The sequence below is a fragment of the Mesocricetus auratus genome, unplaced genomic scaffold (genome assembly GCF_017639785.1).
Source record: "Mesocricetus auratus isolate SY011 unplaced genomic scaffold, BCM_Maur_2.0 Super-Scaffold_100019, whole genome shotgun sequence".
Lineage (NCBI taxonomy): Eukaryota > Metazoa > Chordata > Mammalia > Rodentia > Cricetidae > Mesocricetus > Mesocricetus auratus.
The window spans coordinates 32431457-32446314 of NW_024429200.1; the positions used below are offsets into that span (position 1 = coordinate 32431457).

At 39.9% G+C, this 14858-nt stretch overlaps 1 protein-coding gene across 1 annotated transcript in view; it reads right to left on the bottom strand.

The window, feature by feature from the left end:
• Window positions 1-276: 276 nt before the first annotated feature.
• The window catches only part of Sdhaf3 (succinate dehydrogenase complex assembly factor 3), a 60364-nt gene continuing 45782 nt past the window's right edge, over window positions 277-14858 (bottom strand). The window contains exon 2 of the mRNA XM_005082939.4: window positions 277-844. Within this exon, the coding sequence (XP_005082996.1) occupies window positions 629-844 (216 nt within the window). The 3' untranslated portion in view covers window positions 277-628. The remainder of the gene's footprint in view (window positions 845-14858) is intronic.

The window sequence follows — 14858 nt, forward strand, 5'->3', positions numbered from 1 at the left end:
TCCCTGGCCCAACTTCTGTCACTCCAGTATCCAATCAGTTGCCCAGCTTACACACAGGTTTTAATAGGTATTTTATTTTTAAATTTATAAGTCAATATAGTAATTTTCATCTCTCTTACCATACTGAAATTCTCAAAAATTAAATATTAAGTTTTTCTTAAAACTTTCATTGGAGTGATTCAAAGAGGACGTTCTGAGTGATAGCCAGGAGGGAACTATTAGAGGAACTTTAGAATGACAATACATCTAATAATAAGCTTACTGGAAGTCTACATCTACCATTTTCATGATATATTTATTTAACTGATGAAGATAGAAACAAACCATGAGCTAATACTTGATGGGAACAGAATTTGAAACAAACTCATCTACAAAAAAGAAATTTTCAGTACAATTCCAAAGTATGTTCTTTTTAATTCCTTTTAGTCCGAGAATTAAATTCCACAAAATTACATTCCACACAGCAAATATGTTACTTCACTGATGGCATATTGTGCCATTTGTGTTCTTGATCCACTTATCATTCATATAATCCAAAAATAAGAGACTATTCCATTAAAGCTGCAGGGATAGACTTTTAAAAGCCAGTGATAGATGAGGTAAGAGGTTATAAATTTAACATGCTTTGTTAAGATTCCTGTATCACATTTGGTTTTGTAGACTCAGTGATACTAAACTGCCGATTGGGTTTAGTAGCTTCCTGCATCAGCTCTTGCAGTTGTCCAATCTGCTCATCACGAAAGTCATTAAGTTTGTCTTCTGGGAGAGAGGTGCCAAAACAAGCTTTTCCTGTTGAACTTTGTCTGCTGTCCGTAGCTTGTTGCCATAACACAGCAGCATAGGCCTGGCAGAGAGACAGAGAAAGGAGCAGTTAGAGACTGGGTGAGAGACGGAAGAACACTCAGGCTTACTGAGTCACAGGGGACTGAAGTCTCCAGATCACAAGTCACCATTGGGCTCCATCACTACATTTTCTGCAATTGATTAAAAAGACACAACGTCATGGTTTTAGTTTCCAGACACGATTTCGAATATATCTTTTTTTTTTTTGCATTCTAAAGGGTTTTTACAGACATTTACAAGAGTCGTTCATCTGCAAATCAATGTCAGAGGCCTGCTCTATGCAGTGCCACCTTTAATCTCAGCACTCAGAGGGCAGAGGTGACAGAGCGAGTTCCACAACAACCAGAGCTACACAAAGAAACACTATCTTGAACCCCCCCCAGTATAAAACAGAACAATAAGCATGGAAAAAAAGATAGCAACATGAAACTATAACTGCTTTTGGGGGGAGAAAGAAGAAAAAGTCCAGAGTATGAGTCTAGGTACAATTTTAAAATGATCTAAAATGTACCCTAAAATGTCAACATCTTATTTTCTTTTTGAAAAGTTTAAAATTTCCATAAACTGAATTCTATGAATATTAATAATTTCAGCGTATTTCTCTTGGTTTACTCTTTAAAATAAGGTAATCTTACATTCTGATGCTTACATTCTAAAAACATTATTCTTGGTAAAGGAACACTAGCCAACTAGAGCGCATGGCTCTGGCAGGTCTTGCCCTTCTCCCCCATTTCCTCTGCTAAAATCTGCTAGCTTACATTCCCAAAGCCAGCCATCAAGGTCTATTGCCTTCTTTAGCCATCTCTTCCTCCTGAGTCTCACTATCAAGGTCCAGCTATCAAAGTATTAAAGCCCAGCAATCAGAAGGCCCCTTTGGTTCACCTAATTAACATGCCCAATTAAAATCAAATACCTCATCCTAGCATGGGGTTTCCCCCTTTACCTTTATAAACTGTCATTTGCCTGTGTGCCATGTCTGTCTCTTCTCTATGCAGGGACAGTCCTTTGTCCCTGCATCCTTTCTCTTATCCCTTTCCCTCTCATCCTCTATCTCTGTTACCATAACATCACAGCCATTTTCTTCCCCTTTTCCTCCTCTTAAAATACCTGCAAGGTCATTTGCTGCTGTTTTCTGAGTCAGAAAGTAGCCACTTTAACTTTTCTTCCCCACTTAATAAAGGATCTCTCTGTGAAAATTAGTGCCTAATCTGGGGTCTGGAAGGGATCCCCTGCTATGCTGGAGTTCCCCTTTACTTGGGGACACAAGAAATACATTTCACATTAGTAAATGTGATTTTTTTATGTGAATATGTGTGTCAAAGTTTATTTGTATGCATCACATGCATGCAGAGCCCAGAAGAGGGCATCAGAGGGACATCCTAGAAATGGAGCTGCAACTGGCAGCTGCCAGGACAGAACCCAACCCTCTTCAAGAGCTCTTACGTAAGGTGGTATGCACCACTAAGCCATCTCCATCCCCTCACTGGAAATTTTAAGTAGAAAGACTTACCACCAAGAAAAAAAAAACAAAAACAAAAACAGAACAGCAATTTGGAAGTACCAGATACAGCTGTCAAGTATAAACTTTCTAAGCAGGTTATACCACACCAGGGAAATCTACTTTAAGGGAAAGAAAAACCCTGGACACTAAGCTACAATATCCTTTGGCCTAAAGTTCCAGTCATTCTAGACTCTAAGAAAAAAAGCTAACTCAACAGTTAGATGACACCTATGACTTATGTCTTGAACCAAAGAGAATCACAGTTCTTCCTCAGGTTAAACTGAGTTGCTTCAGGTAGCAGGATGATCATACACTGTTGGCAGGAGTGTAACCTAGTGTAGCTACTATAGAAGTCAGTGTAGAGGCTTCTCAAAGAACTCCAAGTAGAAGTACATACCCAAAATAGTCTACATCTGATTACAGACACAATTTGCACATCCATATTTACCATTGCTCTTTTCACAATAGTAAAGAAATAGAATCAGCATAAATGGCCATTGAAAAAAATAAAATATGATTCTTATACATACTACAGACTGCTTTACCAACCTAAAAAGCATAGTTCTCATGACACATGTGTTCAAGGTTAAATTTAATTTTGTAAATCAATAAAAAAGGCAATATTTTGCTAAGATTCAAACACTGTCTACTCTTGTCTTGGCTTCTAAAATAACCCACAGATAGTTTACTTGTGGGTGTATCAGGGTTCAAAGAAGAAAACTATTTGTTTTTTAGCCTAACCCTTTATATTTTAATGAGAACAAAATGACAGCTAGGTGACAAAATTTTGTCCTTCATTAACACTTGCTATCAATTAATCTTGTTTGATCCTCATTGTTTTCAGCCTCCAATTAATCATTTCACCATTTCTTCCTACCTTTGGCAAGTGTTCATTAGAGAAGACAGTAAGAGCACTTGCATGTACCAGTATATGAGAGTATACAGCAGGTGACAACTAGTATTCAACAGGTCAATCCACCACCAGATGGGTGATTCTCTGATGGGGAATCCCACTTGGCAAAGACCTTGGGGTCACTGACTATGAATGACTGTCTCTGCAATTTTTCTCATGTGCCACTAGAAACAGATATGGGTATTATTCCCACTGCTTGTGAAAATATTCCACCTGTTGGGCACACATATAGTTGTGGATAGTCAGGAAGATCATTTCTGCATAACCTGTAAAATTCGGATGAATAAAAATACTGGAACATTTTTCATTATTCAGACTGACATAAGAAAGTGGGAATTTAGTCAAAGAGAGAGAGGAGGGAACATATGAGCAAAGGAGGTCAAGATCATAGTGGAGAAATCTACAGAAACAGCTGAACCAAGCTCCTGGAAACTCATGAACTCTAGACCTACAACTGTGGAGACTCCAAGGAACCGAACTAGGCCCTCCATATATGGGAAACAGTTCTGAAGCTTGAACTATCAGAGGGACCCCTGTCAGTAGGATCACAATACAAATCTGGTACATGAGCTAGCTTGTTGGAGCCCATTCACTATGGTGGGATGCCATGCTCAGTTTTAACGCATAGGGGAGGGTCCGGGCCCTGCCCCAACCTATTGTGCCAGACTATGTTGACTCCTCATGGGAGCCCTTACCTGTGAGGAGCAGTGGACTGGGGTGGGCAGGGAGGGGGGGTAAGAGAGGCTGGGAGGTGTGGTTGTTGGGAGGAGGGGTGGGAAGGAGAATTGTAGTTGGAATGTAAAATGAAATCAAAAAATTAAACAATGGAAAAAGAAGAAAAAAGTAATAGTATTCTCAGCCACTAAGACAGCTAATTTTAGACTTCTGTACAAATTCAAAGCAAACTGGAGACAACAAATATCTGGTTGCCCCTAGAGACAATACATGGGGTCAACTTCCCAGGTATTCATTGCAAATTCAAGGTCAGAACATGAAGCAACTTTAGCAGACACAAATTTCTCAGCAGTGGACTTTCTGCACATATTCCCACCTTCAAGGTTCAACCAGAAAACTGCTTATTTTTTTTAAGTCCTGAATTTCAATGTTGTTTTATGTCTGGAAGCCCTGAACACTCACAGCTACGTGCTTACTTGGCTCACCGGCTGGTCAGCGCTACCTCCCTTGCCTGAGAGAAACTGTGTGATCAGTTTGGTTCTGTTTTTTGTTTATTCAAGAAGAGCGTCGTGACCCTGAAAGATGCGATTTGTGTTTGTCTAGAGGTTTTGGCTATGAGAAGCAGAAGAGACATAGGGTTACTTAGGAGGAAAATGTGAGAGAAGTATGTATGTGTTGGTAGGAATATGCAGTGAAGTGTGTAGAGAGAAGTATAAGGGAGGCATAGGAGAGATGAGAGAGATGTGGCTGTGCAGAGAATATGTGGACGATGTAACTGTGTATAGAGATGTGTGGTTTGCAGAAGGCAGATACAGCTGGGGAAAGAGATGTAACTATGTGAAAAGAGATGAAACTGTGTAGGGATGTATGGCTGTGCAGAAGATGGATACATACATACAAGAGAGACATGTAACTGTACGCAAGGAGACGTAACTGTGTAGAGAGACTGTCAAGGAAGAGACATTATTAAAATAAAGTAAAAGAGGAGGTTACCACCAGGAAAGCCCATGTTTGTTCCTTTTTTCTTAAGTTACCATCAGATAGTGTGTTTTTCCCTAGAGAAGAAGTATTTCCTAAGTTCTTTCCTGATCTGAGAAGACATTCTTTATGCTACCCTTGGTGCAGACCTGGGAGCTGGGCTCCTGGACTGCAACATTTCTTCTTAAACACCTTAGCAAACTTTTTTCTACCTCACACATTTTAAACTTAAGTAAGACATGTTTAAAGTAGACTGAACAGAAATTTCCTCGGTAAGGGCCCAAGATTCCAGCTCTGTCACTTTAGCTAGAACTTATATCCATAGTGTGAACTACTAGATGGATGCTGGTCTGGCCCTAAGCTAGAAGCAAAGAGGCATAAAATTCCTCACAGACTTCCACAAACACCGAGACTGGTTCTGAAGAACAAAGCTGGGCCACAGCTTTCTTAAGATGCCAACAATGATCAGAGTTTAAGATGAGAACAGGATTTGAACATGTGCTGGTAACAGACACAAAGCAAAAGGGTCAAAAACTGGAAAGCTAAACTGACAGAAATTTCCTAATAGTTTTGACAAACAATTTGTACTCCTTTTCTGTAAACTCTCAACCAGGAAGAAAAGTATTGGACCTAGTGGAAAATGCCTCTCCCTAAAATGTATTCCATCATTCCAGGGTTCTACTCAGCAATATTGAGCCAATGAATGTGAACTTTCAGCCTTCATTTCTCAGTGTCCCATACAAGTGATTTAAAGTGCTTCCCATCCTTGAGAGGGATAGGAGAACCCTCCCTAGGGGAACCTGAAAGCTACAGAGTATAATTACCATAATTATTCAAAGACACCTTCTGGATTTGAGGCTCCCTTACCAAGTCACTAAGACAGACTACTTCGGATCTACACAAAGCAGCATTTGCAGTTTTTTTTTTTTTTAACATCATGTGTTAGCATCAGATGATGTCATACACCATTTCTTCACTCCTAAATTGCATTGGTTCACAGAACACAAGGCCAGGAAGTAACACTCCTATCAGGCAGGCATGAAGCTGGGCCCAGTCCCTCTGTTCAGTGCAGTCAACCCAATTCTAGACTCACAACTGAGAAAAAGAAGAGAGTAAGAGCAAGAGCAAGAGCATTGGGAGCTTTTTTTGTTGTTGTTGTTAAAGACATCTGAAGGAAACACTCGGGAAGCAATGGTACATAAATGTTCTTCCCATTTGTCTATTGTGAACTCTATGTCCTTGGCATTAGACATGTACAAAGGAAAACTGCCATGGCATCAGATGTGGTGCCTCAGAACCAATGAGTAAGCCCATTCTTGTTTATGAAATCCTTAGAGGTCCCCAGGAGCTTAATAACAACACTGGTTTTAAGGTAAATAATACATGTAAGGACAATATGCTGTGTAATCTATAAATATAATCATAAGACTAACTTTCAAATCTATCTTCTTGGTTATTTGAAAAAGCCATGGTGCTAAACGGATTACTGGTATACTTTGTTTTATATAGCTACTTAAAAAAACTAATAGACATCATGACACATGTCTTATATTTATTCTTACTCTTTTGTGTGTATGGTTGGTTTGCCTGCATACGTGCACCACTGTGTGCCTGGTGTGTGTGGAGCCCAGAGGAAGGCACCAGCTTCTTCCAGTCTGTGGTTACAGAGAGTTGATAGCTGCCATTTAGAAGAACAATCTCCCTAGCCCTACAACCCTTTCTCTAATGGTATAACTTCATCAATAAGTTTTACAATACTTCATTTTGTTATACATTCCTGTGTATGAATGGACCTTGTGAATGAATGACAATGTTACTGAAAAGTCATAAAAGAAAGAAAACATTAACTTGTTAATCAGCACTAATTATCAAATTATTAGGACATCTTTAATTAGAATTGCCAAACATTTATAGCATCGTGATGACAATATCATGTGACCGTGGTGAGAATTAAAATGGTAAATGGTTAATATTTTAATAGGCATTTTTATACCTGTAAAATAGTGTAGACTTTAATTCTCTAGGGTTGTGTCTCCTTTCATGGCTGGTGGCTGCTATCTTTGGGTATAGCATAAGTATCTTTCCCTTTTTTAAAGATTTGTGGGTTTTATGTACATGTATGTCTGCACACTAAAAGAGGGCATCAAATTCCATTATAGAGAATTGTGAGCCATTGTGCAAATGCTAGGAATTGACATCAAGACCCCTGGAAGAGCAGTCATCTCTCCAGCCCCTGTAAATGTCTTTCTTGAGGAGGCCTATCTAACTTACCTTAGTCCTGTTACTGTGCCTACCCTGCTCACCCTTACCCAGATATGAAACATTCTGTGTCCTCCGTTGAAAAACGTGAAAAGCACTAGTTGGAACAAAGATAGGGCTCAAGAGTGACTTTTTAATAATAAGGAAATGAATGTTAAGTGACTAAATCTAGATTTTTACAGGGATCAGCAAATTTTAAATGATACTTTTATTTGCAAAGCATACAGTGCTGTCCAAAATTATAACCTAACCTTTTAAATAAAAATTTTATTCCTGGCAATAAATACACTTAAAATGAGAGATGCATTCCAGTAATTCTGGGGAAAATCTTAGAACAGCAATGATTTGTCAATTTTTCTTTCAGTTATAACATTGTACAATGAGAAGGGTGGCTGGTTTAGCTTGCAAGTCTGATGTTTGCAGAAGGTCGTTTACTCAAGGCAGTCATACCTGGCAGAGATGTAGATGTCCTATCGAGAGTACGTCCTGCTTCTTAGTTTCCCATGTATCCTCACAGTCAACATTTAATGAGACGAGTGTGCACTGTCTCACTAAGGATGTCTAACACAAAAGTGCCTCTTAGAGTGATGTAACAATCACTGTATAGGCCACAGCGTTAGAGTGGGCTGGGGCATCGGTGTCCGTTTTATTCACTAAGAGCTTTTGATTTGGGGGACTGGTTTATTTAGTTCCTTACCCTGGACAAAAAATAATGTCAAAACTAATCATAAGAGACAAAGAAGGGCACTTCATTCTAAACAAGGATCAACTTATCAAGAAAATACTACAATAATATATAGTCACACAAACTATTATACACACAATTTCATAAAAAGCAATACCATACCTTCTCCAACAGACAGGTTTCTCTATTGTTTGGTGTGTGTGCAGATGAAATAAGAACAAACCTTGGTGAGGTTGCAGGGAAAACGGAACCCTCATTCACTGTTGGTGGATATGCAAACTAGTACAGTCACTACGGAAACCAGTAAAGAGAAGACAGCAAATCTACTATATGATCCAATTACACCACTCCTTGGCAAATGCCTGAAAGACTTGACATCCTACTCCATAGACATTTGCTCAGCAATGTTTATTGCCACCTATTCACAAAAGCTATGAAACGGAAGGATAATGAAAATGTAGTGCATATACACCAAAGAATACCATTTAGCTGTAAAAATTAAATCATGCACTTTGTAGGTAAACAGATGGAACTAGAAAAGATCACACTGAGTGAGGTAACAGATCCAGAATGGCAAATGGCTCTCTGGAATCCAGTTGAAGAGAGGGAGGAGTGATGCTGGGAAACCCACAGTAAGAGCTGACATGAGCAAGTGGACATTCACAGACCCCAGTGTGACAGCTGGGGAACCAGCATAGGACTGAATCAGGCCCCCTGAATGTGGGTGCCAGTTGGGAGGCCTGGGCAGTCCACGGGACCTCTGGCAGTAGAACAGTATTTATCCCCAGTGCACAAATCCGCTTTGGGAGCCCATTCCCTAGGGAGTGGTACTCTCCCAGCCTAGATACAGAGAAAAGGGTCTTTGTCCTGCCCTAAATGATGTTACAAACTTTGATGATTCCCCAAGGGATGGAGGGTAGGATGGGAAGATGGTGGGGGGGATGGGAGGACAGAAGGGAAAGGAGACTGAGATTGGTATATAAAATAAAGGTTGTTTTTAATTTAATAAAAATTAATTATAAAAAAGTCCAACCAAAACCAGTCCAGGGCCAGGTGGTTTCAGCACAGGAACTGTACCAGACTCTCAAAGAAAAATTAATGCCAATACTCCTCAAATTAGTCTACAAAACAGAAACAGAAGGTACACTGCCAAATATGAGGCCACACAAAGATTCAATACAGACAATTAATTATAGACCAATTTTCCTTATGAACATAGCTACAAACATAGTAAAATACTTGCAAAACAAATCCAAGAACACACCAAAAAGATCATTTACCTGAGGCAAGATCCTCTGAACAGATGGGGAACATGGCGAGGGGTGGGGGGAGAGGGAGCTGGGAAATTGAGAGGGGGAGAAGAGGAAGAGAGAGTAGGTCTTGGAGGAACAGGAAGGTTGACTGGAGGGGTAGGATAGGGGGAATAGGGAATCATAGGTTAGAAGACAGATCAGGCACCAGTGTGACCTCTAGTGATCTAAACGGATGACACTAATTGGCAAGCTAAGCAATAGTGTAGAAACCACCTCGAATGACCATTCCTGATAATGAACTTGATGTCTATAACCATCCTGGAGCCTTCATCCAATGACTGATGGAAGCAGAGGCAAACACCCACAGTTAAACACTGAACAGAACCCAAGGAACCCAGCAACAGAGAGAGAGGAGCGAAGAGCAAATTGGCACAGAATGGGCTGGCAAAACCAGCAGAGACAGCTGATCTGAACAGGGGAGAGCTCTTGGACCCCAGACCAACAGCTGGGAGGCCAGCATGGGACCGATCCAGACCCCCATGTGAGAGTCAGTGAGGAGACCTTGGCTACCTATGGGGTCCTGAGCAGTGGATCAGTGTTTATTCCTCGAATACTAACAGACATTGTGTGTCTATAACACAAAGAGGGTGGCTCTCTCTGCCTGGACTCATAGGGAAGTGCCTGGACCCTACCCTGAGTGAAATGATAGACTCTAGATATCCCCTATGCGGAAGGAATTGGCAATAGGGTAGGAGGATGGGGGGATGGTAGGGAGGTGCGGGAGGAGGGGAGGGAGAGGGAACTGGGATTGACATGTAAAACAAGCTATTTAAAATTAAAATAAAAAAATAAAAATATACAAATATGAACATAAAAACAAAACAAAAAAAAAGATAATTTACCATGATCAAGGAGACTTCACCTCAGAGATGCAGGGAGGGTTCAATATATGAAAATCAATAAATGTAGCCCACTATATAAATAAACTGAGAGAAAAAGTCACATAACCATCTCATTAGATGTAGAAAGACATGTGACAAAATCCAACAGCCCTGCAAGATAAAAGTCCTGGAGAAATTAGGGATACAAGGGACATACCTAAACATAATAAAGGTAGTTTTCAGGAAGCCCATAGACAACAACAACCTAAAGGGAGAGAAACTCAAAGGAATTCTCCTAGAATCGAGGACAAGACAAGGTTGTTCAGTCTCTCTATACCTATTCAATACAGTACTTGAAGTCTTAGCCAGAGCAGTAAGGCAACTGAATGAGACCAAAGGGCCATGAATTGGAGAGGAAGTCAAAGTATCTTTATTTGCAGATGATACAATAGAGACCCCAAACGTTAACTGGGAAACTCCTACAGCTGATAAACACCTTCAGCAAAGTAGCTGGATACAAAATTAACTCACAAAAATGAGTAGCCCTCCTATATTCAAATGACAAGTGGCCTGACAAAGAAATCAGGGAAACAACACCTTTCACAATTGCCTCAAATGATATAAAATATCTTGGAATAACTCTAATCAATCAACTGAAAGATTTATAGCCTGAAAACTTTAAAACATTGAAGAAAGACACTGAAATATCAGAAGATGGTGAGATCTGGCACACACATCCACCAGTAAAATTAATATAGTAAAAATGGCCATCATGCCCAAAGCAATCTAGAGATTCAATGCAATCCCCAACAAACTTCCAATGCAATTCTGTATAAATCTTGAAAGGACAACTTCCAGTTTCAGATGGAATTTAAATAACAGATAATGCAGTTTAGCTAAAACAATCCTGAATAATAAAAGAACCATAGGAACTATCACTATCCCTGATGCCAAGTTGTACTACAGAGCTATAGAAATAAAAACAACATGACACTGACACAAAAAGACATATTGATCAATGGAAGCAAACTGAATATCCAGACATAAAACCACACGCCTATGGAATGAATATATATAATATGCCAGAAATACACAATGAAAAAAAGCATCTTCAGTGAATGGTGCTTGTCAAACTGGCTGTCAGCATGTAGAAGAATGCAAATAACATATAACCCTGCACAAAACTCAATTCCAAATGGATCAAAGCTCTCAAAACCCGGTGCACTAAACCTAACATAACAGAAAGTGTGAAATAACCTTGAATGCACTGGCAGAGGAAAGGACTTCCTGAACAGAAAACCATAAATGCAGGCACAAAGATCAATAGTTAATAAATGGGAACTCATAAACTGAAAAGCTTCTGTAAGACAAAGAAAACCATTTTTCGAACAAAGCAGAAGTCTACAGAATGAAAAAAGATTTTTACCAACTCCACATGCAATAGAGGACAAATATTCAATTTATAAAAAGAGCTCAAGAAACTAGGTATCAAAAAAACCAAATAATCAAAAAATTGGGGGTACAGATTTAAACAAAGAATTCATAACAGAGGAAATTCAAATGGCCGAATAACACCTAAAGAAATGTTCAACATCCTTATCCTTAAGGGAAATGCAAATCAAAGCTATCATCTTACACCCATCAGAGTGGCTAAGATCAATAATACAAGTTGACAGCTCCTTCTGGTGAGGATGTTCAGCAAGGGGAACACTCATTCATTGCTGGTAGGAGTGCAAACTTGTACAGCCACCACGGAAATCAGTGTGGCCGTTCCTCAAGAAGATGATAATGCATCTACCTCAAGACCCAGCTATACCACCATTGGGGCCCCTTGTTATTGACTCTATTCGATCTTGATTTGAGGTCAGAGAGTTCAAACCTATTCTTGCTCCTCAAGGTTAAACTACAGGATGTTTGGCCGAAGGTGTGGCTACTGCCTGTCTTGCACCTCAAGGATGATTTACTTAGGGTGTGGTTATATGTTTTCCATATTAAGGAGGTAATTATGTTTGTTTGGTCCTTGTACCTTTGTCAGGAAGTCTTCTTCCCTCCCTTTTTGCTTGGGGTTTATAATGGCTATGAGTAATAAACTTGGGGCATCTGCAGTATTCACTAAGAGCCTCCCCCCCCATTCTATCTTCTGTCTCTTGTCTCTTTGTTTTCTCAACCCTCACTGCCCTTTTCAAGTACATTTGAACAGGTAAGCTTGTCAGGACATACCACTCTTGGGCATATAACCAAAGGATGCTTCATCCTACAAGGAAATTGACCAACCATGTTCACTACTGCTCTATTCATAATAGCCAGAAACTGTAAACAATCTAGCTGTCCCTCAACAGAAGAATGGATAAAGAATATGTATTATATTTATACAATAGAGTTAATACTCAGTTCTTTTAAAAAATGGCATCATGAAATTTTCTTACGAATGGATGGAACGAGAAAAAAAATCATCTTGAGTGATGTAACCCAGACCCAAAAAGATAAGTATGGTATGTATTCACTTAAATCTGGATATTAGCTATTAAGTAACTGATAACCAAGCTACAATCTGTAGACTCAGAAATAAGTTAGGTATTAAGGAAAGGACTGGGGGATATATGGGTCTCCCTAGGAGGGGGAAATAGGTTTTATGGGTGGATGGGGGGAATGATGGATAGGTGCTGATTTCTTAAATCCTATAATATACATATATAGTTGAAGTAAAATTCTCTCATCTCAGCTTCCTCCAAAAGCCAAAAACTATCTAACAAAAACCACAACATCAAGCACGAGATGCCATCTTTTGAGTTGTCAGGGTTGTATAGGAGACTCTCAATACATTATAGGCTATTGCTACTGCTGTTAGTTGCCCCCTGGATGAAAGCTAAGTCCCTAAAGCTGAAGACATCATGGACTGCAGACAAAGGGGGTGCAGAGGGCCCTGAGCTGGACAGTTCCTGAAAGCCTCCTGAGGGTGCCATGTAAGTAACCAATAGTCCTACTGAGCAATGGTTCCTATAAAGTACAAGGACCAGACTGGCACAATAGCCCTATGGGTACAGCAGTAACATGCATATATGTTGGTGGTAACCAGCAGCTCTCTAATTGGGATTAAGACCTACAAGAAGAATATTGGCCTGGAACTGGAGACCTAACCAACTACCTAGGTGAGTAAGATCATGGATCTTGGAGGAGAACCTACAACCATCATTTTACTAAACCAACATAATCCCTAACTACATTCTAAATATTTGTCCTTATACCCACAATAAGTGTAGTTCTCACAGCTCATTAGAGAAACTTAAGATGCAACAGATAGAGACCACTACAGAAAACCATAGCTATTCAAGAAGTGGGGTTTTAGTGCCACTTCTCAAAAATAACTCCTACCCCTAAGGTTCAAGGAATGTTCCAGAAAATGGGTAGAAAGATGGTAAAAGCCAGAGAAGATCAGAGAGTTTGCTGTGAGATTTGTTTGTATCTCCTAGCAATGTCAGAAGCTACCCCCAGAAAGTCTCATCAACATGAACATGGGTGCTTAACATGAGTTCAAAAAGGTCAAATACAGATACACTAAAGTGGACAGGAGAAAACCCAAGAGACCTCAACCCTATATAAAGAACTAGAGGCAACTAAGGAATGCTAAGAGCAGGAGAAATAGTCTTTCTCAGGAAGAAGAGCATACTACTTGGTTACCCAATACCAAACATCAGTTCTGAAAACATACGTACAAGTAATATAATACAGACTGAACAGATTGTATTTATATATTTAAGAATATATGTTTATAGATATGTTTAACAATAATTAACAAAAAAGAAGACATGAATTTGAAACTGAGCAAAGAAGAGTTTGGGAGGTTTTGAAGGGAGGAAAACGAAGGGGGATGGTGTAATAATATAAAAAATTAAAGAATTTAAAAATTTGTTTTGTCACATCAAAGGACCCAATTAAAAAGTGGGCTGCAGAACTAAACAGAGAATTTTCAATAGAGGAGTCTAAAATGGCTGAGAGGCACTTGAGAAAGTGCTCAACATCCTTAGCCATCCGGGAAATGCAAATCAAAACAACTCTGAGACACCATCTCACTCCTGTCAGAATGACTAAAATCAAAAACACCAACGACAGTTTATGCTGGAGAGGATGTGGTGAAAGGGGAACACTCCTCCATTGCTGGTGGGAGTGCCAACTGGTTCAGCCACTTTGGAAATCAGTATGGAGATTCCTCAGAAAAATGGGAATAAACCTACCACAAGACCCAGCAACTCCACTCTTAGGCATATATCCAAAATATGCCCACTCATACAACAAAGATGTCTGTTTCACTATGTTCATAGCAGCATTATTTGTAATAGCCAGAACTTGGAAGCAACCTAGATGTCCCTCAACCGAAGAGTGGATAGAGAAAATGTGGTACATTTACACAATGGCGTACTATTCAGCAGAAAAAAACAATGGAATCCTGAGATTCGCAGGTGACACTAGAACAAACCATCCTGAGTGAGGTAACCCAGTCACAAAAAGAGAAACATGGCATGTACTCTCTCATATATGGATTTTAGACATAGATCTGGGGAATGCCAGCCTACAATCCCATGGCCAGAGAGTCTGGGAAACAGAAACTTCATTCAGTGGCTGATCAAAGAAGAGGCAGACTCGGTTAAGTACTGAGCTGAACTCAAGAAAGCCAGTAACAGAGAGGGAGGACTGATGACCAAAGGGATTAAGACTGGGCTGGTTTAACCCCCAGAAACAGCTGACCTGACAAAGGTTAACTCTTGAATCCCAGGCATCAGCCTGGGAATCCAGCATGGGACTGATCAAGACCCCCTGAATGTGGGTGTCAGTGAGGAGGCCTAGGTAATCTATTGAGCCTTGGGCAGCAGAT